Source organism: Apostichopus japonicus, chromosome 16, assembly GCF_037975245.1.
Source record: "Apostichopus japonicus isolate 1M-3 chromosome 16, ASM3797524v1, whole genome shotgun sequence".
NCBI classification, from domain to species: Eukaryota; Metazoa; Echinodermata; class Holothuroidea; order Aspidochirotida; family Stichopodidae; genus Apostichopus; species Apostichopus japonicus.
Window position 1 is genome coordinate 29,287,982 of NC_092576.1, and position 26,858 is coordinate 29,314,839.

The window sequence follows — 26,858 nt, forward strand, 5'->3', positions numbered from 1 at the left end:
TAGATATCCTAATCAAAGGTGCACTTCACCGAATAGTGTGGTAGTTCACTAGGGTTTTTGGAATTTCTGTCAATATTATTACGGTGCCAAATGCTATGCACTCATATTCCTCTCAGTAATATACCCCCTCTAATTTCTACGCACTTCAAACTTAACTAACCTTACCACATACTATATGCAGAACACTTAAATACAGTTCTTACCAATGTGATCCTTTTTTTCCTTATAATTATTGTAAAGGTGAAGGATCATATTTTTCACCGTATCGACTTTTCTCTTCTTTTGACCGCGTTCCTGTTTCCTTTACCTCAGCAACATTTCGTTTCTAGTAAAAAACATTCCATCTGATCACAATGTTTTTAAAGCTCATATGAAGGAATTCTATTTACCGCCATCGTAAACTTTAAAATATGTCGTTATTGTGTCAATAAATAAGGTCGTTTGTTGTAAGCTTTGGCAGTTAAGTTTAACAACCATTCATAAATGACAAGCTGCTCATTGTTTTCCCAAACTAAGCACGCGTAAATTCTTTGGTGTTAAGAAGTCGTGAAAATGAACCAAGACGGATACTTCAAGAGTGCGATATATTTTTCATTACTTATAGTAGTTTATTCCAACAAGACGATCCATAAGACAATAACGTACTATGATACAGTAATTTTGGATTGCAATCGAAATATTTCCGCTGCTCATCGCTGGGAGTACAATGACGAAGTCATTTTCTCCAATGGAATCAATGTTGGCAATAAGTTAGGATATCAAGTTCAACTACACGGAAACGGATCACTTTACATAGGTAATGTAACGCTTGACCATGAGGGCACCTACGTTTGCTATGCAGGGACAGTGGCAATAACATCGTATCACCTACACGTTGAAGGTAAACACCATGTACTTCACTTGAGTTTAAGACGTAAAATTATTTTCGTCTAATCAATTGCTTTAAAACAATGATGGATATTTTGTGCATCTTAGGTCAAGTCACGTTCTTACACTGCCCTTTATTCCAGATTTGGCGACGCTTGTGGATGCATCTGACAACAACAGAGTGAATGGTTTGTTATTACTTATCACATTCAACTAAATGATTCATAGAACAACGTTGTTAGCTAAGCCAATATTCCAACTGTATCTTACTTCAATGTTAAATCAACCGGAAGATTAGAATACTAAAGTAAAGCTTTTGAAAGAATTTTGCCGTTATGATATGACAAATCACCGGCTGTGATCCTTTCCCTGAAAGAATATAGAGGACTTAGCCAGTAAAAGTACGTTATATTAAATTAATCATATTTCAAATCATGAACAAAATATTGAGATAGTTGTTTCATATAAAGTGAATAGTTTTCTCTGCTTGAGCGTAAAATATATCGGATTCTATTCACCAGTTACTTTTTAGATTGGTTGTATAGTTAGCTGTTTAGTTTAAAAGAGCATAACATATGTAAAAACAACGCATGTTAGTTAAAACGTTCTAAATTTACTAATAAGTCTTCACAAAGCAATTTCTTTTGTTACAGTATCTCTATTGATGTATTTTACCGTGTGTGATAGTGAAATCGTTACTGAAGTTTACACCGAAAGAAATAGTAAGCTTACTTTAACTTGCCACGCTAATGGAACAACGCCTGATGTAGAACTAGTTTGGTTAAACGATTACAACGATCTCGGGGGTTCCATATGCAATAATGAACCTGTAATTCAAGACGGCAATAGCATTTACCATTCCTCACTATCGATGACAATTAAGCCTATCACTAAAACGACTTTAGTTACGTGTCTTAGCAAAGGTGGCATCAGAGAAACTAATTTCAGCGCCACCTTGAAGGTAGTTACTATTGGTGAGTAATTGCATTTCATAGTTACATGTTTGCTTTGATGAACTTAATTCGTAGCATGTGTCTAAATTTCTGTGTGTCGACTTGATAATACTTACTAAAGTGAACTTCGGGCAGGAAGCACTTACCGATAGTACCTCGAAAGATAAAACAGGGTGAATTTCAGAACGAAAAATATGACAAACAACAAATCATGTTTACGTTCCTGCAACATTGACTGTTGCCATAAACGTTACACACGGAGTAACCCTATATGACTTGTCCATGATATCTCTATATAAGCAAGCCAAAGCAAGGCAGTGCAAGAGAATCCACGTGTACTCAAAGCAAAAAGAAACATACATCAGCGAGAAAAAATTTGTCTCATAATTGACATGTAAGGTGTACTGTCTAAGCATATATACTAGTACGTTCGGTCCCATGCGACCTTCTACGGCAATGCTTGGCAGTGGAATGGACAAAATATATGACCACAAAGAAGGTGTGAGTTAGTAACTACATAAACGCCAATCTTGGGTATACACACATTTGTATCCTAATCCAACACCAGTAGTTGTTGCTGAGTTCCACGCAGTGATGATCGCTCAATGCGTGAAACTATATAAATATTAATATATAAAAATATATACATATATATTATTCTATATGTATACTATGATGTATATATATAATTTTTTATTATTAGACAAAAGCAGATAAATAAGATATTACTGATACTTGACAAATAGAGAGTTCTGCTTTAAAAAAGTTTATTTGTATTATCGTCAGCAATCGTCAACGTCAGGAATGAAAAGTAAGAATGAAAAAAACACAAGAGAAGTATGACGCTAGATTAGTGTCAGTAACACTTATGTTATTAGTACCACATAAACTATGACTATACAGGAACCGGATTAGGAGCAAAGAATCGGGGAAACGGATTACAGTTTGTGGAACTGGTGTGGGTGTTGTGTTTATACCTAACCCAACCCAGAAACCAAAATGATACGGCACACCAATGACAGTCAAAACTGATCTGTTGTCATAAATTTCAAGTTGTAGCGATTAGCTGTGTTAGAGTACAATTTTAAATTAGCGCATGTAGTTAAAAACCACGTACGGAAAGCTGGTAATCATGTAAATAGCTGCATGTACTGCATTAAATATCAGCGTAGAATATATCGTGATATTGATATATGTTATGACAAACGCAACCTTGCTTCCTTATTTTATATCATAGTTTGCTTGTGCCAGATATGGAGATCCGAGTGCATTGGAAAAGATTTACACGTTCTAGGCGTGATCTCGTAGTGACAAGGAATGAATAAATCAGAATTATTTACATAAGTTACAGCTCCAAATGACACGTTTCTTGACACCTGAATATGAGCAGATTGGTTGACATTTTCTGATATTTTTGTATTCCTTTTTGGTCAAGCATAAGTTTACTGATAGTGTTTTCCTTTTAATCGGTTGCATGGTAGTATGTTGTCCAGTGATGATCTCTTCTAGTTATATAGGTTTCCTACTTGATAGAATCTTCGTGAGGGTATTTTACCTCATTTTACTTTCTGTCAACCAACGTAATTAAGTATTGTAGATTAAATATATTCAATTTTGAGGACTTAGTTCGATATAGTTAATGTTGTCATTCTACGAACGTCACATTTAATTCATTCCCAGGGCAAGAAACCGAATGAGGTGGACAATTTTAACATTAAATAAGATTTACTTTTCACCATCATCTCCAACAATGTTGGTAACCGTTGTGTCAGATAATAATTAATAGCAATTAAATAGTAAGAAGTTTTTCAGCAAAATTAGTGTTATTCTTCAAAGTGGTTGCAATTGTAGTTATCATTTTTGTTGCATTCGATAGTTAGCATATTTTTCTGTTTTATCGCGGGTAAACAATTCGAGATTACTATTGCTTTCACTTTTATGACACATTACTAATGTCTCTCCAAATCTACTCCAAAAAACGTAGACAATGAAAAGCTTATTCAAATATTTTATGGTTTTCAAGTAGACTCGCCATTACCAGGATAAGAGAGAGCCAGTCAATTTTCAAATCGTTGTAACGATCAATCACTTTCACATTGTATAATATGCTTTCACCGTCATAATAACTTACATTATGTTATGTATTATTTGATTGTTCTTCACCTAAGGATTTATGGAAACGTTGCTTTCAGTGAAAGTATAAGCGGAGCATATGATCCTAAAGAGTACACATGCAAGTGCCAAAGTTAAGAGCATTACATATGTTAATATAATTAGTATACATCAACTGTTCTTTTAACTTCCTCATCAGTTTCGTAATAAAAACATTGATATTGTCACCATTGAAAAAAGGAAGAAATTTCTTTGCGTTGCAAACATGGTATAGTGTCATGGGAGTTACTGCTTATCTTCATTGAACTCTTCCACAATGTCTTTTACGTAATTATCCCATCTACTGATATGTTGAATAACACGTCATTGTATAGATAGGTAAAACAGAGTGTATTATCTGAAACGTCCACCTCAAACCAAGCAACTACCAACATATTTTATACCTTATACAATGAGGAAATCTTTTTATTTTGTAAAACATGGCCGTTCTTTTGTTGCTATTCCTAATGCCTTAATTTGCCCTTTTATTTGCAATTCATTCCTATATCTACAATGACCACTATAAGGCACGCGCCCTTGCTTTTTGTTTAACTTTGAATTTCACATTTTAATGCGTCGTAACCATTTTTACATCTTTCAGCCAGATGAACCTATATACCCACACCTTCACACTAACTTTCAAACCCCACTAAGTAAATCAATGTACGGCTCATCATACAATCACAACATGACCACACCCAAAAAACCTCTAACACAAAGTCATCTAGCATCAACATGAAATAACCCCATAGACTCACATCAAGTGTACCTATGTAACACGATTATCGCGAATATACAATAAACTGAACACATGCTATTTAGCGTAATCGGCTAAAGCTGTAAAGACGCAGTATGACTCTACGCTAATATTCATATACAACAACACCGACCACTTGAAGTTGCCAGACACAACCCAATCGGCATAGAGTGTTTCTACGCCGCAACAGGTATTTCCTATCAAATAATCATCACCTATCGAAACATAAAGTTACTGGCCAATAAATCTATATACTTATCATAGAACATAACCACTCAAAAACCAAACATCAACTCACTTCCTCAATAAACAATAAGCGTTATTTAATCTTTATTAAGCAGTGAAGACGCAGTATGACTCTACGCTAATATTCATATACAAAAACACCGACCACTTGAAGTTGCCAGACACAACCCAATCGGCGTAGAGTGTTTCTACGCCGCAACAGGTATTTCCTATCAAATAATCATCACCTATCGAAACATAAAGTTACTGGCCAATAAATCTATATACTTATCATAGAACATAACCACTCAAAAACCAAACATCAACTCACTTCCTCAATAAACAATAAGCGTTATTTAATCTTTATTAAGCAGTGAAAATGGTCGCTCCGTAATAAATTATCGTAAGTACGTACTTAAACCTACTGCATGAATAATACTAGCTCGATATCCTCAACATCCCAGTAAATGAACTATATGCATTAGACAAAAAAATGAGTTAATGTTTTTGAACGATAACGATGACATTCACATTACGACAGTTATGATGTACAGTCGTTCTTCGACTCAGTTACTAGTAGGAATCATTCTCCTTTGGTGAGAAATATTTGTGACAATTTTGAGAAATAAATAATATTAAGAAACCTTTGCTTGAGAAAGTGTTTTCAAATCATTCTACGATAGTGATATTAGAGGTGCGGCTAGCAAGCGACGACACAGTCGCCAATTCTGGATCTAAACGAATTGCCTATTCACCACGCACTTCCACAGCCACATGGGAATGGGAAATATATGAACAACGACATCGAAGCATATTTAGATATTTCAGATCAACGTCTTTTTTTTTAACATGAATTGCTAAATACACATTAGTAAGTGTTTACGAACTAACACGGAAATCTAAAAATATTGCATATGAAGCCAACCACGTTGGAATAGATATAGAACAGTTTCGAAATAGATCAGTGCAGATTCCCATGGTCCGAATGCCAGGGGCTTCGGTGACAAGTACCGAAAACGGAATCACCTATCCGCTGCAGCTGACCGCAGGTCTTAGCCCTACAAAGCGGGTAATAGTTACACTAACGCGCAGTCTGTAAATCAAACGGACCTCCCTGTGCTGTGTCGGTTCCATGTGTTTTCTTAGAGATATCCACATCACCTCGTATTTAATTTGCCATCGGGACTACCACCGGGACAAAGACGGTCATGGAGTTCGTCAAATGACCCCGTGTGCTGTTTAAGTACCCTTGAAATCTGAGGCCCATTAACCGGGAAGTCGGGTACACTAGAAAAAAAGTCGATGCGTCATGTACAGTCTCTTCAGTGTACCATGAGGTTGTACTGACAGTAACGGATTCAAGGGAGCGCAAGAGGCGCCCCATGAAACTATTGGCGGTATATTTTCTCGCTTTATTAGAGAAACCAAACATTGTGCCTCAAACTTTGCTCAATAGATGCATTATATCATAAAACAGAATTATTTTACGAAAACTTCTCCGAAATATGGTCCATTACAGGCGCGGATCCAAGTAAAGTAAGATTGTTGTAACACCCCCCCCCCTCCCCTAAACATTCGATTTCAACGATCTTAGGGTTACACTCTCCTTTATAAAGCTTTGAGTCCGCCAAATCATTAGGTGGAAGATATCCTACATCATCTGCCCCACCCATCCTCCTATAAATGTCCAAACAACATTTATGGGGGGAAATAGCTGTACGTAAATGTTCATGTAAACATTTTGACAAATTTTAAAATCAGATGATTTTTCATTTTCTAAGATTAGGAGATTGTGTATGCATCTGGCAACAGCAGGATGAATGAGTTAAAACCTATTGTTGCATTCTTAGGAATATTACACTCAATTATTTACAGAGGGCAAAAATTCCATGAATTCTAAATACAACGACGTTGACAGCTAAGCCGAAATTCTAGCGATATTGTGAATGTTAACACATAGCCGCGTGTTTGCTTTGATGAAGTCAATGCTAATCATGTGTGTAAAATAAGTTATTTGTCTTGACTTGTCACAGTACATATGGTTATAAGTACTAGCGTGAATTCAATTATGAAAGCAAGGCAATGAGTTGTGCACTGGGGAACTAGGGACGGGAAGATTTAACCGATGGCACCCGAAAGATAAAACGGGGTTCATTTTTTTGTTTTCTCAGACGAACCAGTAGTCCTCTTCGCCAACCCGCCAATATGGTCCATTTTGTTGCTGCTAAGTGCTTTCACTATAGTTGCAGTGACTTTTGTCGGGTTCAATTACAAACGAAGTAAGTAATACGATTCGACTTTTCCATGAAATTAACATATAACTTGTTAAAAGAAACGGTCCAATAAACTTTATCTGTACTCCAACACAAAACAATCATAAAAAAGCAGGGAAATGAGGTTTGACTCATAATTGGCAAATAGGGAGTACTGTATTAGAATGAGCAATGGAAGTTTTGGTCCCCTGGGACTGTCGTCGGTGGAATGAAAAGTACAAAAAGTCCACAAAAAACTGTGACGTAAGGCTGGGGTAAACGTAATAAAACATTACAAACATTTTCTATTCTTTATCAACAGGACGGCGAAACAAAATTTCACGTAGGTAAGCCATCAACCAGTTAATATATTCCTTTAGAACGATAGAACATTATAAGAAAAGTAACATGATTTACATGTCAATATCTAAGGATTTTGTCGGTGCAAGTCAAAGATGGAAGAAGCTCAAGTTATTCATTGCTTAATCCTGTTGTTTATGGAGAAGAAAGATTTTCTTCGCTCATATATAACCTTGAACAATTATATATCCCTGCTCTTATCTTTACTTGAACAGTATAATATCTCACTCATATCTTTACTTTTTACTTTAATTTACTTTCGATTCTAGTAACGACATTCAAATGAACAACATTTCCGCGACAAATCGTTCTGATGCTACTTCCCATGGTATGTAACAATGCTGACTGGTTAATAAGATCACAAAAGTATAACACCCTGTTAGTTCCCTTCTGTAATTGCTAACCCATACAGAATGCAAAGCTTTCATACTGACAGTCACAACTGAACTGTTGTCACAAATTTCAAGATGTAGGGATTAACTGTGGTAGTGTTCAAAAGTTGACTTTATCGCACAGAAAGCTGGTAATCAGGTAAATCTGTTAAGTTTCTGTGAGGGTATGGCTTAGTTTTTAGTGCCGTTTTTGCCGTGACGTCATTTGCTCCGCTGGGCAGATCACGTAAAAAGCACTGTTTACGTAACTTTGTTGTGATCAAATTGGCAATACAATCGGCAAGTCGGTTTCACTAGAACAAGTTTCCGTCAAGTTAAATCTTATCAGTGTATCATGAGGGTACACTTACAGTGGCGAGTTCAATGGAGCGCGGAGGCAACCTGTGAACGAAACAAGTGAATCATTACGCCACACGAGGTACTAATTAGATGCATAACCAATGTCAACATCATTTCCTGTATTTACTACCCAGTTGGGACATCAGCCCATTCTCACCACCGTGGACAAGGACAGGGCGTGAACTTATTGGGAAATATTTCCTTGACTTCCAGACTAACATCGCCTGGATCCATAGAATATTGGCTAGCAAATACACGGTGTACATTTAACTCTACGGTTATCGTTAGATTTATGTCAGGTATGTGTCAACATTGCAGAACTTGTCAACTATATATGCCTTTCAAAAGCGTAATAAATTCGTTTCTCACCTTATCATTCAATGGATTTAGTGTTACGACAGGAACACACGTGTAACTCGGTAAATGTTCACTATGCTCCCTTGATGTAATCATAGTTTGGTCGTGCCAGAAGTGGAGAAACTAGTGTATTTTAAAGATGAACACGTTCTGGTATCGAAGTGAAATGAATCAATCAGGTACACAATATATAACTTGCGCTTTAAATGAGACGGTTCTTTTCATTACGTAACACGTGAATATGGGCAGGTTGGTTGAATGGTTTTCTCTTTGATGATCCTTTTTTTGTGCCAAGAATAAGTTTGCTTAGGTTGCTTTCCTTTCATCGTTACACTTTTTCGAGTTTTTTGAATATCCTAATGAGATATATTCCTCCTTTGTGACGGTGTTTTCCCCCTCGTTATGTTAGACCGATGTTATTTGGTATTATTAATAAATATTTTCAACTTTCAGTTTTAGTTCAATTAGTACTTCTGCCTTTCTATGGATTCTTCACTTCATCTATCAATTATTTATTTTTACTGATGAACGTGACATCCAATTGTTCCCAAAGCAAGAGGCCGAATCAGGTGGAAAAACTTATGTATAGAGATTTCTCTGTTACCAATGGTCACAATCATGTCAAGGCAAATACGGTAGTTACAAATGGTGATACTAGGTACTAAGTGAGCAGTGTTGTAACAAATTACGTACGTAACATGTTATCCTCCATAGTAGTTCAAAGGTCTGTATCATTGCTGTTGCAATTAATCATGGAATGGATGATCTATTTTTGGCGAAAGGAAGCGTTTTCACAATAACCATGAAATATAATTCGTTTTATGTTAGCATATCCCCTGCAACTGCGTACATTATCGAGGGTAAACTATATCAGATTACTTTTCCTTTTGACGCATTATACGTAATATCTCCTACAAAAAGAATAATAATGAATACCTTGTTGATATTATGTGTGTCTTTCAATATGCCTCACAATAACAGAAGAATCAATGACCTTTTCCGGCCTTTCACTTTCATAATATTGTACTATTCTTTAATTTTGCCTAAAGATTAATGTAAATTAAACTTTTCCTTCTGCAGAAAATGCTACGGTGTGTGAATTGCTAACATTTCGTGCCCTCGGGAAGAACCTGTCAGTGCTAAACGACCATGACAACGTTGTAAAACTGCTGCACATTGCTGTCAGTGAAGGTATAAAGAAAAGCTCATGCCCAGTGCTAAACTTCATCGCATTGCATCTTTTATCACACAGAAGTTTAATACTGGTTGTTGTTTACTGTAACTTCCTCATCTGTTTGGAGATAGCAACATTGGAAATTTCAGCAATATTCTACAAGAAATTGTATGCTTTTGTCTGTCTAAAAGTGTTGTAAGCATACTTTATTTCTGCGCATTTTCTGTGGTGAAACACTCAACCACAATGCCTCGATTGTACCATTTACTATATGTATTACATATCACAACATCATATAGCTAGTAGCAACAAATAGTACCATAAGGAATAAACACCTGAACCTGATATAATATCAATGTATTTCACTCGATATTTTAAGGAGGATAAAACGTTCAGTTCACATTTAACCTAACCTTGCGTAATGTTAACTGCTTTTGATTTGTAGTTCATTGCTATATCTACAATGAATACGTTGGAATAACTAACCTAAAGAACTACTGGATGAATAATACTTCGAGATCCTCAACATCCCAGTTAATGAAATTTGCAGTAGATGTAACAGATGCTATGATATTTTTGAACAATAACAAGGTAAGTATGTAGACACTACGATCGTTTTGATATGTGGGTAGGCGGTTATTCTCTATCCACTTTTAGGCATCATATTGGTAGAACGAATAAACTTAGCCGTACGGACCTATTAAAATATATACGTAATAGTCCAAACAGCCGTATCCCGTTTGTCAAACATTACCACCCGTATGTCAAACCCTATGAATATGCTTGAGCATCCCTGAAAGACATATCTATAGCTGAAACTTTTAGTCCACCCCCCTCCCTACTGGCTTTATACCTACCTCCTTATCATAGAACTCTTCACAATTCTTCCAGACTTCCTACCATCCCAAAAACTAAAACGTACGCAGGTAATACATTAACACATAACAGGTAACACAAACATGACCAAATGTACCTAATATTAAGTTCCCCATCAGAACCCGGCCCTGCCTTGTGTGCTGTTTATATACATATTATTGAATACTTTGTAAAGGATTTTGTAACGTTGGTGAAACAGGCACAACTTCTTCTTCTTTGCATTTGTAATCATTAGTACAATCATCCAGCTCTTGCTTCCAGAAAGGTTTTATTGACTGACAAAGAAGTATGCAAGGTCTATGACATATGGCCAAACGACCTTTCTCAACGTAGAGTGGAGGATATTTTACAGAAGGTAATGTACTTATGATCGATATTTAACTGTGGAAAAACTGAAGGACGGAATTATTAAACTGTCTGTGCTTGCAGATGAACTTACTAAACAACATAATAAATCGATCGGCGTTATGTAACGAATTGAGCTAATTGTTCAAACTTGCTATGTTCAACACTTTCCGACGAAAGGGCAAAATAAAAAACAGAAATAGTAATAACTGGTTTCGTCGAAGGCCTCGAAGTTATATATATAATATTCTTTATCGAATCGATCCTGTAATTGTAGTACCTTCATATACAGTTTACAGGCAATTTTTGTTTCAGGAAATTGTACCAAGTGCTTGGTTGGCACCTGAGACTCTACTTTATGGAGAATATTCTGACAAATCGGACGTTTGGTCCTTCGGTATATTTCTCTGGGAAATATTCTCCTATGGTGAGAATTTTTTTTTTTATAACTAACAAATATTGATACCAACGATTACCGGTAGTTTAACTGGCTCGGTGAGGTGATGAAAGGAAGCCAGACAAACACAACGCCCCCCCCCCCCTACTTCGCCTACGGGGATAGGACAGTGAAAACATGAAGAACTTTTGCGAGTCAGGATATCGAAGTATGATATGAACAAATACGCAAAACATATCGGCAGTAATTTTCGAAGTATAGCATTTGATAGACAAATATAGGGATTATATTTCATAGAGATTAATTTAACCGTAGCACATATGACACATTCAATATATATTTCACCACCTTATCCAGCAAGGAGTGCGTAAACTTTAGATTAATTCTGCTTTTATGATACGTCTCTCTCTTTCTGTGGTTTACCGACTTACGAGATAACTATGAGAAAAGTCTAAATAAGTTCTTACATATCACAATAACGCTCCCTTGCAGTTATGACTTACGGAAAAACCCATCGGCCAAAATATATAAATCTACCTAAAATCTGGGAGAAAAAGACAAGAACGACGTAAGAATACAACTTTTTGGAATGCCACAAATAATTGTGGAAAGAGAAATGGAACCAAAATGAACCAAATAGTCAAACCAAAAAGCCACAGTAGGTTATAACACAATCTTTCGAGCAAGCTATATTGTGCTCGACAACTTAAATTGAAACATTTTCTCTTTCAAGTTAACAAAGTATGGCGAGAAATGACCTAAACCATAAAGGGCACAACAAGAAAGATGTTGACTGTCACTATCGAACACGCGACAGCCAACCCGAGAAGAAGGTTTCAACTTTGCTCTCAAACAGCTGAGCTTATTCCTTCAATCCAACATCAATCACTTTAGTCGTATCCTAACCACACAATGTTAAAGTTAATATTATGAAGAAATTCGTAGGGGTAACTCTCTGAAAGTCCGAAATGGCCAAAAAAATATGAAATACAAAATTTGCGTCCCGGGTTGACGGATTTGCAAGGGTGTTATTAAGTAGAGCATGAAGCAGGGTTGGAAATGGCGCAGTCCTAGCGTAATCCACCCCTCCCTCCTCCAGATGTCTCCGAAAAATACACAAAGCAAAACCTGTAATAAGACTTTTGTACATGCAACTACGTAACAGTGCTTCTTCTTTTACGAAGGTGCAACTCCTTACAAAAACTGCAGCAGGGAAGAGATTGCAAATAAAGTCGAAGGTTTACACAGACTCTCACAACCTTCTTCTTGCTCCAGCGAAATGTGAGTATATTGGTATTATTTCAAACTCGTTATATGAATTAAAATCATTATTGGCTAAGAAAGAATCAAAGTTCAGATATGATACTGATGAATCAGTTTATTTTCAAATTAGTTACAGCTTGATGCTCTTGTCGTGGAACACAACCAGTTCAAAAAGGCCATCTTTTGACCAACTGCGGGAGGACCTTTGTCAGCTCGGAAATGATTTACATCAGGTAGCATTTTCATCGATGCTTAACTTATTTCATTGATACTCTGGGGTATTGTATAGAAAATCTATGTATTTTTTAATGTCACTCACTCATTTCCACATAAACATTTGTTAAACAAAAATAATAATAATAATATTATTAGCATCATAACTATTTTGTGTAGGGTCAGTCACGTGAGTAGGGTTAGTAGCGTATATAATGCTCAGATTTTAATAAGCAAACATATATGCAACAGACTCTATATTAATTAATATTTGATGACGTACTTTGCGAAAAAGAGTGACTTTTAAGAAACATTTGTGGGCTTTCTAGTAGGTCACCCCCTATATTGATAGGGAGAATGTTGTATGGGTGTATGGGAGTTCACTATTGATATGGTTTTGCATTGAACTCGTACTTAGGCCGGCATGTTTGTTTTTTTGTGCAACGTTTGGTCCCATAATAGTGTAGAGCTCGGGAGGGGGGGCTGCTGACACAATCCCAACTCTATCATCAGCCCGATGGAAACAAGCAATCGGAGTTTCATTGATATTCAGTTGTGGAAGAGTTAAACCTCCTTCTCATGATCAAAGACGTCTTTAGGCGGGAATCAGATAACACCCCCCCCCCCCCTTCTTCCTCACAAAATTTGTACGGATCATTAGAAGATCAAGGTTTGGGGAAATTTTCCTCGACTGATCAAGGTTGGGACATGTCACCTTTATGGAAGGGCCACAGATCAAACCAGGATTTCGTAAAGGAGGGAGTAAGGCCAGTTGTCTATTGCAGCTGGTGCGCATATAGGACGGCTCGGGGCATGTGAAAACTATAAAGCAGGTCTGTAGTTTAGGTCTAAAAGTAATGATCCAAATCAGACCATTCTTGTGCCCATAGGCGAAAATATTAATTAAAATATCACTTTATTGTTCGTTGTTGGTAAATTTGTTTCCTCTTTTTCACAGAATCTTCACGGTACTTTAATTCGCGGTGATTACCACGAAGCCAGTTATAACTGTTTGTATAGTGAATTGAACAAATACAGTCACAAATGAATGGTCTTGTCTTCGTTGAATCTGATAATATGGAGGTCATGGTTCGATACCTATGTTGCTTTGTAAATTATATCTCTCATCTCATTATTGCTAAATTTATGCATGTGCTTGTAATTATGTTAGTGCCAGTTATACCGACATTAAGACAAACTGACATATATATCTATCGTTTCCGTGTTTATACATGCTCTTTTCCATTGAACATTTGTAATATTAAATACAATGTTTCAATGTGATATATAATTATGATTTAAAATTAACTTCTGAAGTATGACTGATTAACCACACGAGATAAGGAAAGTATTTTTAATACTTCAAACACAATAGATTGCCTGACATTCTGAAGTGGTGATAAGGACGTCATGAAAAGATGATTATTTCCTTTCGTTACCTTCATTTAAGCTTATGACTTGTATATCTTTATATACAAAACCCGTATTGGTAATTCCTTACAGAGATGTACAAAAACACTTAATTATATAGTTCCATAGACTTATGGACAGTAATCATCGGCGTCTTTTGGCGTTCTTCTTATGAAGTATTTTTTGTTTATTTTTATATTAAATTTCTATTATTCGATTCAAAGCAGCGGTATGTACATTTCAACTTTAACGTTTTCTTCTTTCAACATCATCAGTAATCTTTTTTTCAGAAGGTAATGAATGACAACTTCAATACAACAGCTCTTATAATAACAAAATGGTAATAAGCACCTTATCATAATGAAGCACGTAGTTACAACTAAACATACCAGACGAGACGGGTGTTACCAGAATACCTTTTCAGTATAAAACATGTATCATGTAATACATAATTGATAACATAGCCTATAAGGAAAACGACAAATTGTGATTGCCTTACATCTATTAGAAACGGATTTCGTTTAATCCAACAGCTTGTCATTACTAGTAGTACATTGTGGTCTTCAAGTGTCACATTAAATATTTTTTTAAAACGCGACAATTCGTATTTGACTATTGGTTACAAAAACACAAAGTGGATTAACAATTTAGGGATCGTTCTCCTCACTGGCAACCATGAACTATAATTTATATAAACAACTCGTGTTACAAAACTGCAGTAACTTGGAAAGTACAGCTTACAGTAGTGATTTGTGGTAGTTAGAAATAATATTCAAGTCTAATGTTGTAGTAGAAACAAACTGCATTAACAATTTCTTAGGAGTGGTCTGCCTTCCAAACCATAGCTAGTAAAAAGTTATACTTTAGGATTTAGGTTTCATTTTGTTAAGGTTTAGTTTAGGGAGGTTGTTTTCACATTACATAAAGAAGAGCCTACATCAGTTAAGTACACCGAATTAAAGGTAAAATATTAGGCATAAGTATACTGCGGCATAAAACAACTAACTTTGAAGGAGCTTTCATAGGTTTGACTCGACAAGACATTCCGGACCCAGATTTGTATCCCTTGAACGGATGACGGTGTTCGGAATTTGTATAACGGACTTATAACGAGCATTAATTCTACAGAGAACATAATGTGTGATAATCGCTTAAAACACTCTTCATTGTACAAACATTTCTGAAATTGTCCTGAATTTGAGCGAATTACCGAGAGATATACCTTCTTCCGCGATCGTGTTCCTTTTCATGCCGTCCTCACTTTGTAACACCTGCCGTAATAATTTACAAACCTCTTCCGCAATTCGAAGTTCGCTGCAACCTTGGCATTCCAAAATACTTAGACGACCATTCGTTCTTATTGTTGGGAGACTTGGATATCGTTCACTAGACGTTACAACTACAATAACATTAGTGTTTTTGCAGAGTTCCACTATATTTGGTAAAAACATCTGCCGATTATCATTTTCAATGAATGCAATCAGCACAGTCGCATATTTGCAGACAAATTGTCTTTGGGTGGCTGAAGAGTCCCGATTACAGCATCCTCGTAGGTTCATTACACACATTGCTTTGTTCAGTGTAGTGTCCGATTGGTATGTGTCTTCTACTGGCAGATACCATGCGGCCTCTAGCATCCCTCTCGAGTAGACTGATAAAAAATTGTCTTCGTTAGGGATAAGGAAAAAGTCATGTCCCACGCAACTTTGGACCTTACCGAACATCGTATTAATCACACTCGACTTTGAAAGTTTACTTTCACCAAACTTAACAGCTGCAACTGTTGGAAACGGATAATGAGTGGCACTACCTTCTTTCAGCCTCCCCCTTTCAAACCAAGTGAAGTTCAAATGGTAAAGTTCCATAAAAGTCATCATGATTGTTTCACTGCTGTCTCCCGGATATGGCAAGAGTATCGGAACAGCAAACTGACATGCAGCCATTTTAAGGATCAACATCAACCTTACGTTGAAATCGGACGAAAGAAATATGGCGTACAGTGCGTCGCGACAACTGATGCCGCTGTTTGTATTTGTATAACTAGTAAGATCGGTGAACCAATTCACTGCACTTTGGCTTTCGTATTTTTTAAAGAAAGTCCTGAACACAGAGAAAGCTCGGAGGTCATTGGATAATATCCGAGCGAAGAAAATTGTTACAAGGTTATCGATATTTAAATCTCTCGTTGCATATGTTGAGTTCGTAGCATTCGATACGTCCTCTAGACATAACAGACCATATGTTAACATTCGATCGAGACCAATCTTCCTCCTTATCTCAGTCAGTATGTTTCGATTAAACCGATCCATACAGTAAAGTTGTGAACCTGAAAAGTAAAAACAAGCACATCCAAATACAGCAGAATACAAATAGTTCAAGAGAATATTACGGTATATATTTAGTCATTTGCAACTACTATGGTAACGCATCTCAACTTTGTTAATCATTTGCATAATAGTCACTTTGGGTTTGGTGTAGGAGCTTCCACTTATATGAAGAACGCATGGCTTATTTACTTTAATAAACGAGACTATTATAACTTCATTTACTTCAAAAGTCAGTGGATTCGAATAAACATTTAGAGAAATGACTACATTGTTCGCCAATTGTACAGAAGAAATAATGAGTGATAAAGCAATGAACTAAAAGAGTACCGGAATAGTGTTAATATCCAATTCGGCACTCTTCTTCGGTAAAATTATAGCTGAAGTCAGTCGAGGAAGTATTTCCATACTTGAACTCAAGGCTTTGCATCAACAAATTACTCTATCCAATGAGATTTTCCAGTGTTCATTCTCGTATTAGAGATTTTACTCATATTCATCCGGATATATGGTCTCGATAAAATGCTGGACCTTCAAGCCTAAAAACGCAAAGACGTTAAATCTAACTTACCCTGTACAGAGTGCGCTATTTCATGTTGATATTGTTTCACGTACTGTGAAGCAATGTTCAGCCCTGAACTGCTTAGAATAGCCTCCAAGTATGATACGTTGTTCCGTGAGATTTTATGTACTTTTTCGAGATACTTTACAAATTCTATAATGGGACTCTTTGATTGTATAATATTTAGTTTAGGATCACTAGGCGTGGCTTCATTTGCTATCATGATTTCCACTGTTTCTTTGGAAATACACCGGCTGAGATTGTAAAGTAAAAAGCTGTACGGACTTATTTCAACGTCTATGTGTAATCCAATTGGAGACATCAGAAATTTTCCTGAAACATAAATTGGATTGTTTTAATTGTAAAAGAAGGTAAAAAGTTATCTTTAAAACATCTTTATGAGATAAAACATAAATTATATATTATTTAATTATGTATACCTGGCTGTAACAAATATGCGTTAAGTTTTGGCCAGGCTTCCAGTTCCTCTTATGCTAGTCAGAAGCTTACAGTTGAATGCACGTCAATGATAATCTTTCAAAATGACAATTGTCTTTTTTCAACTTTACAAACATAGACAAATAAACTATTCATAACTATGACTTCTCACTTACAAACTATAAAAAAAAGGCCAGGTTTCAGGGGGAAAACTCTGAATGAAACACAAAGGTAACTCGCACCGAGAGTGAAACACCTAGGGAAACACGCGTAATTCTATTCCCAGTATATTTTAAACATAGCCCTTTATTTCTTCATGTTGACATTCGTTCACCTAATAATCTTCTTCTTTGTTGATGGTTGCTTTTTTTTGGTCGTTAATATGTACACCGGCAACTAAAAGTTAAACGAAAAGCATGGATGCATTATGAATCCAAACTTACCTTCGTGTAATTTACTCTTTTGTATTTCTGTTTCGTATTGATTTAGGTAGACCAACGCAACTAATAAATCCTTGAATAAAGTTTTCAAGAGCGATACGTCTCGTCTGGTGATTCGTCTGCGTGTCTCTAAATGTTTGATAAACTCAATGGTTGGGTTTCGTGAATGCATTACATGATCCATTTTACTCTGTGTAATCCATAACTCTATATGCTGTCTCGTCATGATTTCATGTATGACTTGCTTTGGGACGCACCGACTCAAGTTATACAGTAGAAATGTAAACGGTTGTATTTCTGGTAATTCGTTGATGGTATCTGTAACAGAAAAGGTACATATTCTAGCTTTAAGCAGCAAGTAGTCTTCACGGATAACATATCTTTTAAAGTATTACACGGGGAGGGAATGTGTTTTTACTAAGCGGGTCACGCAAACATATAGATTACAAAGGGAACTCATTAAATATTGTGCTTTTTACGTGACCCGCCATGCGGGATACAAAACGTCACGGCCAAACGGCACTACCGAACCATCCCATTCTGACAAACGAAACTAAGGTCTAGCGAGCCAAAAAAACATGCGCCCGCCGACCTGCAGAGACAAAACGCCCAACCCCCCCCCCCCCCACTGAAACATTCAAAAACGTACAGAAGGACGACCCGCACGCAGCGAAACGAAAAACCCCTCCCCAGCACACCAGCGTCCAAAAAAGGCAGCCCCAGATAAACGGCGAAAATCGCCTTCAATCTGAAGGCGAATGTCGGACTTCACCGCCTCCAGGACTGCCTGCCAACTGGCAAATTTCCCCCTAAAAACCAAATTACACCTATTCCGCCAAACATGTTTTTTTACAATAGAGCAAACAAAAATGATGCGGTGCAACACAGCTACCGAACAAACTGGAGGGTCTACCCCATATAAAATAAAGCCCTGCCCTACCGACCATGAACGGTCTCCCGTAACACGGTCGGTCCAGGTCTGGAACCACTCCCATAAGTTTACTACAAAGTAACAATGCCAAAAAACATGAGCAGTACTCTCTAAGCTGTCACAGCCGGTCCTAGGGCACAGTCCATCACCCAACCGCCAATGATATCTTTTTAGGTTGGTCACCAAGGCACCGTGTGCAACTCTCCATGCAAGATCACGGAGCCTGTAACCATTCAGCCTTGAATGCACCGAACGCCATACTTCGGCAGAATGACGTCCCTGGACAAAAGTTGCATTCAAGGCCTTATCCCTCAACGAACTGTGAACGAGGGCCGGCTGTGACAGGTCAACAGGGGGCAACTCAATCAGAGCGGAGCAGATGACACGCACCACCCTGTTTGGAGTACTACTATGCGGTTCTCTGTTGCTAAACAGCGCCGGGACCCATCGACGCAGGTGCAAACCGCCCCAAAAACGTACAAAATATGAACAAGGCAACCCTGGGTCAGTTACCGCTACAAACAACTGCTTAAATAACAAAAAGGTCAATTTACTTCCCAGATGAACCACCCCTAGTCCCCCCTTCTCCAGTTTTTGGTACAATACCGCCCTCTTGACAAGCTCTGAACCCCCAGACCATATGAATGAAAAAATCGCCCTCTCCAACCGTACCAGGACGCGACGCGGAATAGGGTACACCGCGCCCGGGTACCATAAGATGGGCGAAACGAAACGATTAATAACAGTGACTTTCCCCAAGATCGAAAGCCAGCGGGTGCCAAAGGTTTCGAGTCTGCTCTGAAATACCTCAGCCCTCTCGTTCCAGGTGACATCACAAGGTGCATCGTAGCCGAACCATATACCATTAATTTTGATATTCTGATCCGACCACGACGCACCGAATGGTAAGTCTCTGTATCTCCAGCTACCAAGACGAAGGCCCTTTGTCTTTTCTGGATTCAACTTCGCCCCGGTAGCTCTCTCAAAAATAGATAGATCCTGCGAGAGTGCGCGAAAGGAGCCGAGACTCGAAACAATACATGTCACGTCATCTGCATATTGAGCGCATTTCACTTTGGCACCCCCTGGCACAACGAATGGAACAAGTTTGGAGTCCCTTTCCAAAAGACGAGAGAGGGACTCGCTAAACAAAACATAAAGTAATGGAGACAGAGGGCACCCCTGGCGCACCCCCCTCTCTACGTTAAAAACCTCCGAACAAAACCCATTTACGATAACAGAACTGAAACTTTGTTCATACAAAACAGAAATCCATTTACGAAAATTTGGGTGCAACTGAAACGTCTCCAATACATTCATTAAAAAACCGCGATCCACCATGTCAAAGGCCTTCTGCTGGTCCAGAGACACCAATGCGCATGGCAGATCACGCTCAATAACAAAGTCGGTCAAGTCGCGCATCAACCACAAGTTCTGCTGGATGCAATGACCCTTCACTGCACAAGTCTGGAGATCACCAACAAGATGCGGCATAGCCAGTGCAAGGCGGTTGCACAAAGCCTTAGCCAGCAACTTGTAGTCCACATTTAGCAAGGTGATCGGACGCTTGTTATGGGGATCCAAGGGGTCCCCAGACTTTGGCAGCAAAGTAATCATGCCCAGACGTTGACTTTGGTTTAACAGTCCGTTTTGGAAGGCGTCCTCGAAGACAGCTCTGATGTCGGGTCCTATTATTGCCCAGAAGGTTCGGTAGAACTCCCTCGGAAGCCCGTCCGAACCCGGGGACTTGCCATTCTTCATCTTCGAAAGCGCCTTCCAAAGCTCAACAGTGGTTATTCCGCCCCCCAAAATATCATTGACATCGTGGGGAACGGTTTTTGAGATTCCCCTCAATAAATCAGACTGTGCCGACAAGTCGACATTGCCACGCGTAAACAAACTCGAATAATACTCTTTATATACGCGGACAATGCCGTGAGGGTCACTGACCACGGTCCCATCGGTAGCGCGCACAGACGGGACGCGTCTGTCACCCGCCGATGAGCTAACGGACTGGTAAAACCTCAGTGAAGGGCGCTCCTCGGCTTCCACCGCTTCGACACGGGCCCTGACGCGGGCACCGTGGTACTTTTCATCGAGATACGTCTGCAAAGCGATGACTGCCGAAGGGTCGCCACACTTCACCTCCGCGCACAGCTTCGAGAATTTTTCTCTTCGACGCCGTGCGCGGGTCACGCAATACTGAATTGCGTAGCGTTTGATGCGCAACTTGATATTATCCCACCACTGGGATGTAGAAGCAAAGGCCGGCTTCAATGTTTGCCATCCTTTGTACCTGGTCTCGAAACCTTGGCGGAATTCTGCCTCGCCAAGAATCCGACAGTTAAGCTTCCATAGGCCCCGCCCGATGGGGAAAATGGAAGGCAAAACAAAACGTGCTACCACAGTGTCATGGTCAGAGAGCGGACAGCTGAGCGTCTCGCAACCCGAAAATTTAAAACTTACGGGCGCATACACTCGATCTATCCTGGAGGCATCTTCTCCGTTAGGCCTCACCCACGTATACACCGTACTACACGGGTGTATACGCCTCCAGACATCGGCTAAAAGGTGTGCGGAAGTGAATCTGTCCAATTCTGTGATCCCAGCGTCGGGACTAGCAGACACAGAAGCCCCGAGTCTGTCAAGACCCGAGTCTGGGACACAGTTAAAGTCTCCGACCATGACACATGGAGCACTACCAGGAACAAAGGAAGGCAGTGTGTTAAAAAAATCTCGTCTAGCAGAAGGCCGATTGGGAGCATACACATTGCAAAGGGAGATGTTACCCTGTGGATACTTGAAAAGAATGCAAACCAATCGGCCCTCGTGATCCGTCTCCACCCTAGTGGCACAACCCGCCTGACGAGGTGACAGGAGGATGACAGTGCCACAGGATGAAGACGAACCAAACGAAGCATGCAGCCCACCACCCCACTCATAGGCCCATAGAGGGACATCTTCTTCCAAAATATGTGTTTCTTGTAGGCAAACGCAGTCGACTTCCATTGAAATACAATATTGGAAAATGCGACTGCGCTTGCGATGATCCCTCATGCCATTCACGTTCAAGGTAGCAACTGAAAATGTATGGGCCATGAGAGGGCAATGGGGCAAAACTACGCCGACGTCGATTCTGTAAGCTTCAAGCGCGCTCTAGACGACATATCGTCGTCGGAGTCGTCACTTGAGGCCGACCTTTTCAGTGATGGTTCCCCCATCTCGTCGTACCAGCTCGTCCCAGTGGCACGTTTCGGCTCGACGATCACCGAGCCTCCGGAGTCGCTGTCAGACATAGCCTCCGGAGACCGGACGACCGAGTCGTCGTCAGACAGAGTCTCCGGATCTGGCGATACCGGCGGCGGACTGGGGACGGAACTGGACGGGTTGATGGGGGAAGCTGGTGGAGACCCCGTGTCCGCTTCGCTGTGTGGTGGAGACGGTGTGGGCACGGGGTTGATGGGGGAAGCTGGTGGAGACTTTCTCGGTGCGGGCACGGGGTTGGGGTCTGCAACTACGGGGGAGGGTGAAGGAGGTGCGGAGAGTGAATCCGCACCCGTTTCCCCCTCCTTGCGTGGAGCTTCCTCCGGGGCAGTAGGTGCGCCAGAACTTGGCGCCTTTGCTTGACCCCCACTCTTTGTCATAAAGACATAAGAGGAGGGACAAGCGCGAAAGACATGTCCCTCCTTCCCACAGAGTGAGCACACGACTTCGCTTGGGCAAGCAGAGGTATCATGCCCAAGACGAAGGCAGCGCCCACACTTTTTATTTGGGCAGCCCTTGGCTTCGTGCCCGGTCTCCCCACACCTGAAGCAGGTACGGGGCTGACCGGGGTAACGCACGTGAGCTTTATGCCCGGCAATAAAAAGGAAGGAGGGAATGTCCTGCTTGAGGTCGATCCGAACCTGTCGGTGCCCGTTGAACACCCCAGGGGCCTGTGCGTAGGAGCACATTTTAATAGCCTTGACAGCCCCGAACCGACCTAAAACAGTTGCGACAAGTTCTTGACGCACCTCTAATCCTACGTGGATGACAGTTACCCATACGGAACGTTCGTATGGAGTAACTGTCAAACCTTCAACCCCACTCAGCAACGTGACACCCTTCTGCCGGGTCACGTCACTGGTAAAACGTAGATCATACGTATTACGACCCTGGAGAGCTTGTAGAGCATCAACCTCTCCAGGCACAACAACACCCTTACTCTTTAAAATACTAAAAACTTGCACCGGTGGAACCGCTTGTTCACCGGTGAAGGTCAACTTAACAATTTTCGATTCACGGCGCGATGTCATGATACCGAAGGTGGCTAGGCCACAGAGGAGTAACAAAAACAAACTATAAAGACAGGTTTAAACTTAAAACGATATACGATAACTATATACGACAAACGCACACACCCGCCTGGCGGGAAGTATAGCACAGTACGGTAAGGTAAGGTAAGAAAGTTGCTGTATCAGATGGAGAGCGAGAGCGAAACACGTCTGCACTCCACGAAAGCCAACGACACAGTCATTAAATATCGTGGTGTATTGTTTGTCCGTTTTCGGGAAGAGACTGGCAACGGTTTCTTTGTTATGCCAAATATTGATTTTATTGAAGATCTACACCAGCTGGATGCACCGGATACGTTTTTATTTGTTATGGAGAAAGCGGAAGAGATCAAAGTACCTTATGTAAAACTGCATGGAAGAGTTTGAAATACTCATTTCTTAGCCGGGTTTGCTCTGACAGGTTTATGCTTGATGTTGAAAAACGCTTTGTAGGTAGGGCATTTTGCTTTCGAGACATTTTTTTTACACACTTCTAACAGTATTTGGATTATATACATGAATGTGTTTACACTTTGCACGTACTGAATGATGTTACAAAGTTACATTCTATTTCAAATAACAAACAACGTAACAAATGCCGTCTGTCATCTTATGTGTCAAATAGGCTCACTTAGCAATGAGAGTGTAATCACGCAATCAGCCCCTCCACTTACCAGCTGTACCATATTCTTGGCCAGTTTCTCTAGGATACCTCTCCAGTGAATTCAGAGCTGGTTCTATATTCAGACCCTTGAAAATATCAACCAAATAGGATACGTCTTTCCTTGAAATCATCTTCTTCCTCTCAAGGTGTTTGAATATTTCCAGTCCAGGATTGATGGATTCCAGAACTTCTTTTTGTTCCTTGTACGTGAGTCCTATCTGGATAACAAGGTTCTTCGTAATCTCTGGATTGACGTACCTTGATAGGTTGTACAGTAAAACGTCATAAGGATCCAGGCTGGGTATTTCTGTGACTTTAGTTGGAATACCGTCTGCACATAGATAATGAGATACGATTATAATGATAATGAGGAAGATTGAAATATGTGGTTAGAAGGATTAGTTGGAATGATTAAAATGATGACGATCATGTCGAGGAACAAAGATGAGTGTCATAATAAGCTAGAGAAGTTGACACATATAATATTATTAGTTATTGCTTTCAAAACATGAACTACATACCTTGTATTTTCGGTCTTCCATGTATTTCATTGTCATACTCTCGTATTAATCTCACTGCTCCATATTCCTTCGCGGCCACAAACACTTTCTCTAAATAAGAGACGTCGTCACTGGAAATAACTTTTTGCCCATCAATGTACATGAACAATCCGGATCCTATGTCAGGCGAACCTAACATGATATCTCCAGTAAAGCTAGGGACATCGAATAGCTTAAATAACAATCTGGCATTACCTTTATTAACTATATTACTTAAATTGCTAAGAAGTGTTCTATAGCGGCGATCTGAGGTTGTTCTTCGTCTGAACGTTGCTGAGTTTAATGTACCTATGTGAAAGAAAATAAGTTCCAAAATTTCCGACACTTTCAAAAGATATGAAAAAGTTAATTATATTATTATGCATCACGAATAGAGCTGAAATATCTATACATATCTATAAATATATACACTAATAATATGTTATTGATGCATGGAGGTGATAAAGGGGACAATATAAGCACAATGTTAACACATTACCTCAAACTGGGGGAAATCGCAATTACCCTGAAGGTATTTGCACCTAGCACCATTTATGAGCAATGACTAAAAAAGCGCTGTATTACGACATCTCTATTGTGCCGGAAAATGATTGTAACTCTAATCACTTCAATCAAATTTATTGTTATCATTTTTAATGTTATTAACATTAAGCTCTTATAGTGTAATTTTCTACAGAATCATTATCATGAAGAGCAATATGGCATAAATGTATTATCAGAATCATTGGTCTGTAGCTTGTTTATATTGTTCAATAGATCAGGCCTTCAACGTCTGATGTGTTTTTCTTCCTACCGTGGTAAACTTGACATGCTTTGTTGTTATTACATGCTTTGTTGCTATTAACATGCTTTGTTGTTATACAACACATAATTGTATTTTGGTCATTTGATAAGTCAATTGCTCGTTGATTGCATGCAAAATCCGCTCTATTCCACTCTATGAACTAGCACTTTTTTTTCAATGGTAAGAGAGCAGAGAAACCTGTCTGTTCAAAACAATCTGTTGCATGAGTGCATTTTCCCATCTTAATATAATATGTTGTATAAAACAAATAATAAATGGTTTCCATTCGTGCAATAGTGCAAGTATTTCATTCGTTGAAAGATGTAATTTGTTCCATCTTTCAACTCATGGAATATTTGCACTATTGCACTCATATAACTAATCATTATTTGTATAATATCAAACTTACTTCCTTTAGTTTCAGACGCCATAGCTGTGTTCTGATATACGTCTTCGTCATTGTTGCAGATACCCGAGTTATAGTATATCAGCTACCACTATATGCTGGCATCGTTCATATGCGTGTAAACTTAAAAGCAAAATAGAAGTGAGACGGTTAACTAATTAGACACTTTGTACTCTATAACGCGATGCACAATACGTTAATATCAGTACGTTCGTGTCTACTCACCACCAGTTTGCATTTAACAGACTAATTGAAAGACTGCTAAAATACTCCCACCTACAACATTTCCGTCGGTAAACATGTACGAAATACCCTATTAGTAGCTAATGGCAAAATCATAAAAAAAAGTGTTAATAACTCGTTATGAGAAACGCCTCTTTCAAGTTAAACCAACATTAAAACCACTGACCAAATGTTAGTATCACGCATTTCTTTAAAATTTAGCAAATCGTTGAACCCATGCTATCTCAAATATCTTACCCGTGTATCCAAAACATTGCGAAATTGAAGTTATTTAGGGCAATACCCTTTTACATTAGTTATTTTATCTCTTTAAGGGTGAAGTTTTGCATGCCTTACCTGCCAATTGAAATTCCTACCTTTAGCGAGAAAATGTCCCACTGAAATCAACGTTTTTCTACAGCATTTCCGCTCGATGTACGTCAACAGTTGGTGATTTTTGTCATAGTTATACATATACATGTACGTTGCCTGTGTATTTGGTATTCGCTGTTTGTCACAGCCAATTGTTGAGTGTGGACTTTGATCGACAGTATCTCTGTCTATTACGTGGCAGCGAGCAAATGAGGTGGTGTTTCAGTTCTCATGTTATTTATCTAACAGTGATCTATTGTCTGTCAACAATAAAATTCAGCAGTCGTTCTTATCAATATTCCTAAGTGTACTTTTGTAAAGCGTCATATAATGCAGTTGGAGTTTGTATGGGAGGTCTGGTCACCTGATATATATGAATAACCACATATCAGTCAGTGTTGATTGAAGTTAAACAAAGTATGCTATGCCTGGTGTTGTTATGTTTAATATGCGTATTCAACGTTAATGATCCTAGTTGAAGTACGGTGCAGACATTTTCAAGTGGAAGAAC

The 26,858-nt window shown here is 39.0% G+C and overlaps 2 protein-coding genes across 5 annotated transcripts; one reads left to right on the forward strand and one right to left on the reverse strand.

The window, feature by feature from the left end:
* Positions 1–465: 465 nt before the first annotated feature.
* LOC139983081 (uncharacterized) lies at positions 466–14,911 on the forward strand. Of its 3 annotated transcripts, XM_071996423.1 has the most exons (14): positions 466–880; positions 1,011–1,055; positions 1,521–1,841; positions 7,125–7,232; positions 7,528–7,552; positions 7,835–7,893; positions 8,431–8,595; positions 9,734–9,844; positions 10,273–10,418; positions 10,939–11,058; positions 11,364–11,475; positions 12,630–12,726; positions 12,839–12,941; positions 13,880–14,911. In XM_071996423.1, the coding sequence occupies exons 1-14, from the start codon at positions 553–555 to the stop codon at positions 13,967–13,969; spliced, it is 1,830 nt and encodes a 609-aa protein (XP_071852524.1). In that variant the 5' UTR covers positions 466–552; the 3' UTR covers positions 13,970–14,911. The 3 variants fall into 3 exon arrangements, with proteins under 3 accessions (XP_071852524.1, XP_071852525.1, XP_071852526.1); XM_071996424.1 differs by lacking the exon at positions 1,011–1,055; XM_071996425.1 differs by lacking the exon at positions 1,521–1,841 and having other exon boundaries at positions 468–880.
* On the reverse strand, positions 12,966–26,825 carry LOC139983080 (uncharacterized). 2 transcript variants are annotated; one of them, XM_071996421.1, is made up of 7 exons: positions 26,353–26,825; positions 25,757–25,876; positions 24,525–24,851; positions 24,014–24,334; positions 18,099–18,413; positions 17,227–17,550; positions 12,966–16,657 (listed from the first exon to the last, which is right to left on the reverse strand). In XM_071996421.1, the coding sequence occupies exons 2-7, from the start codon at positions 25,776–25,778 to the stop codon at positions 15,495–15,497; spliced, it is 2,472 nt and encodes an 823-aa protein (XP_071852522.1). In that variant the 5' UTR covers positions 25,779–25,876; positions 26,353–26,825; the 3' UTR covers positions 12,966–15,494. The 2 variants fall into 2 exon arrangements, with proteins under 2 accessions (XP_071852522.1, XP_071852523.1); XM_071996422.1 differs by having other exon boundaries at positions 26,333–26,825.
* Positions 26,826–26,858: the final 33 nt, after the last annotated feature.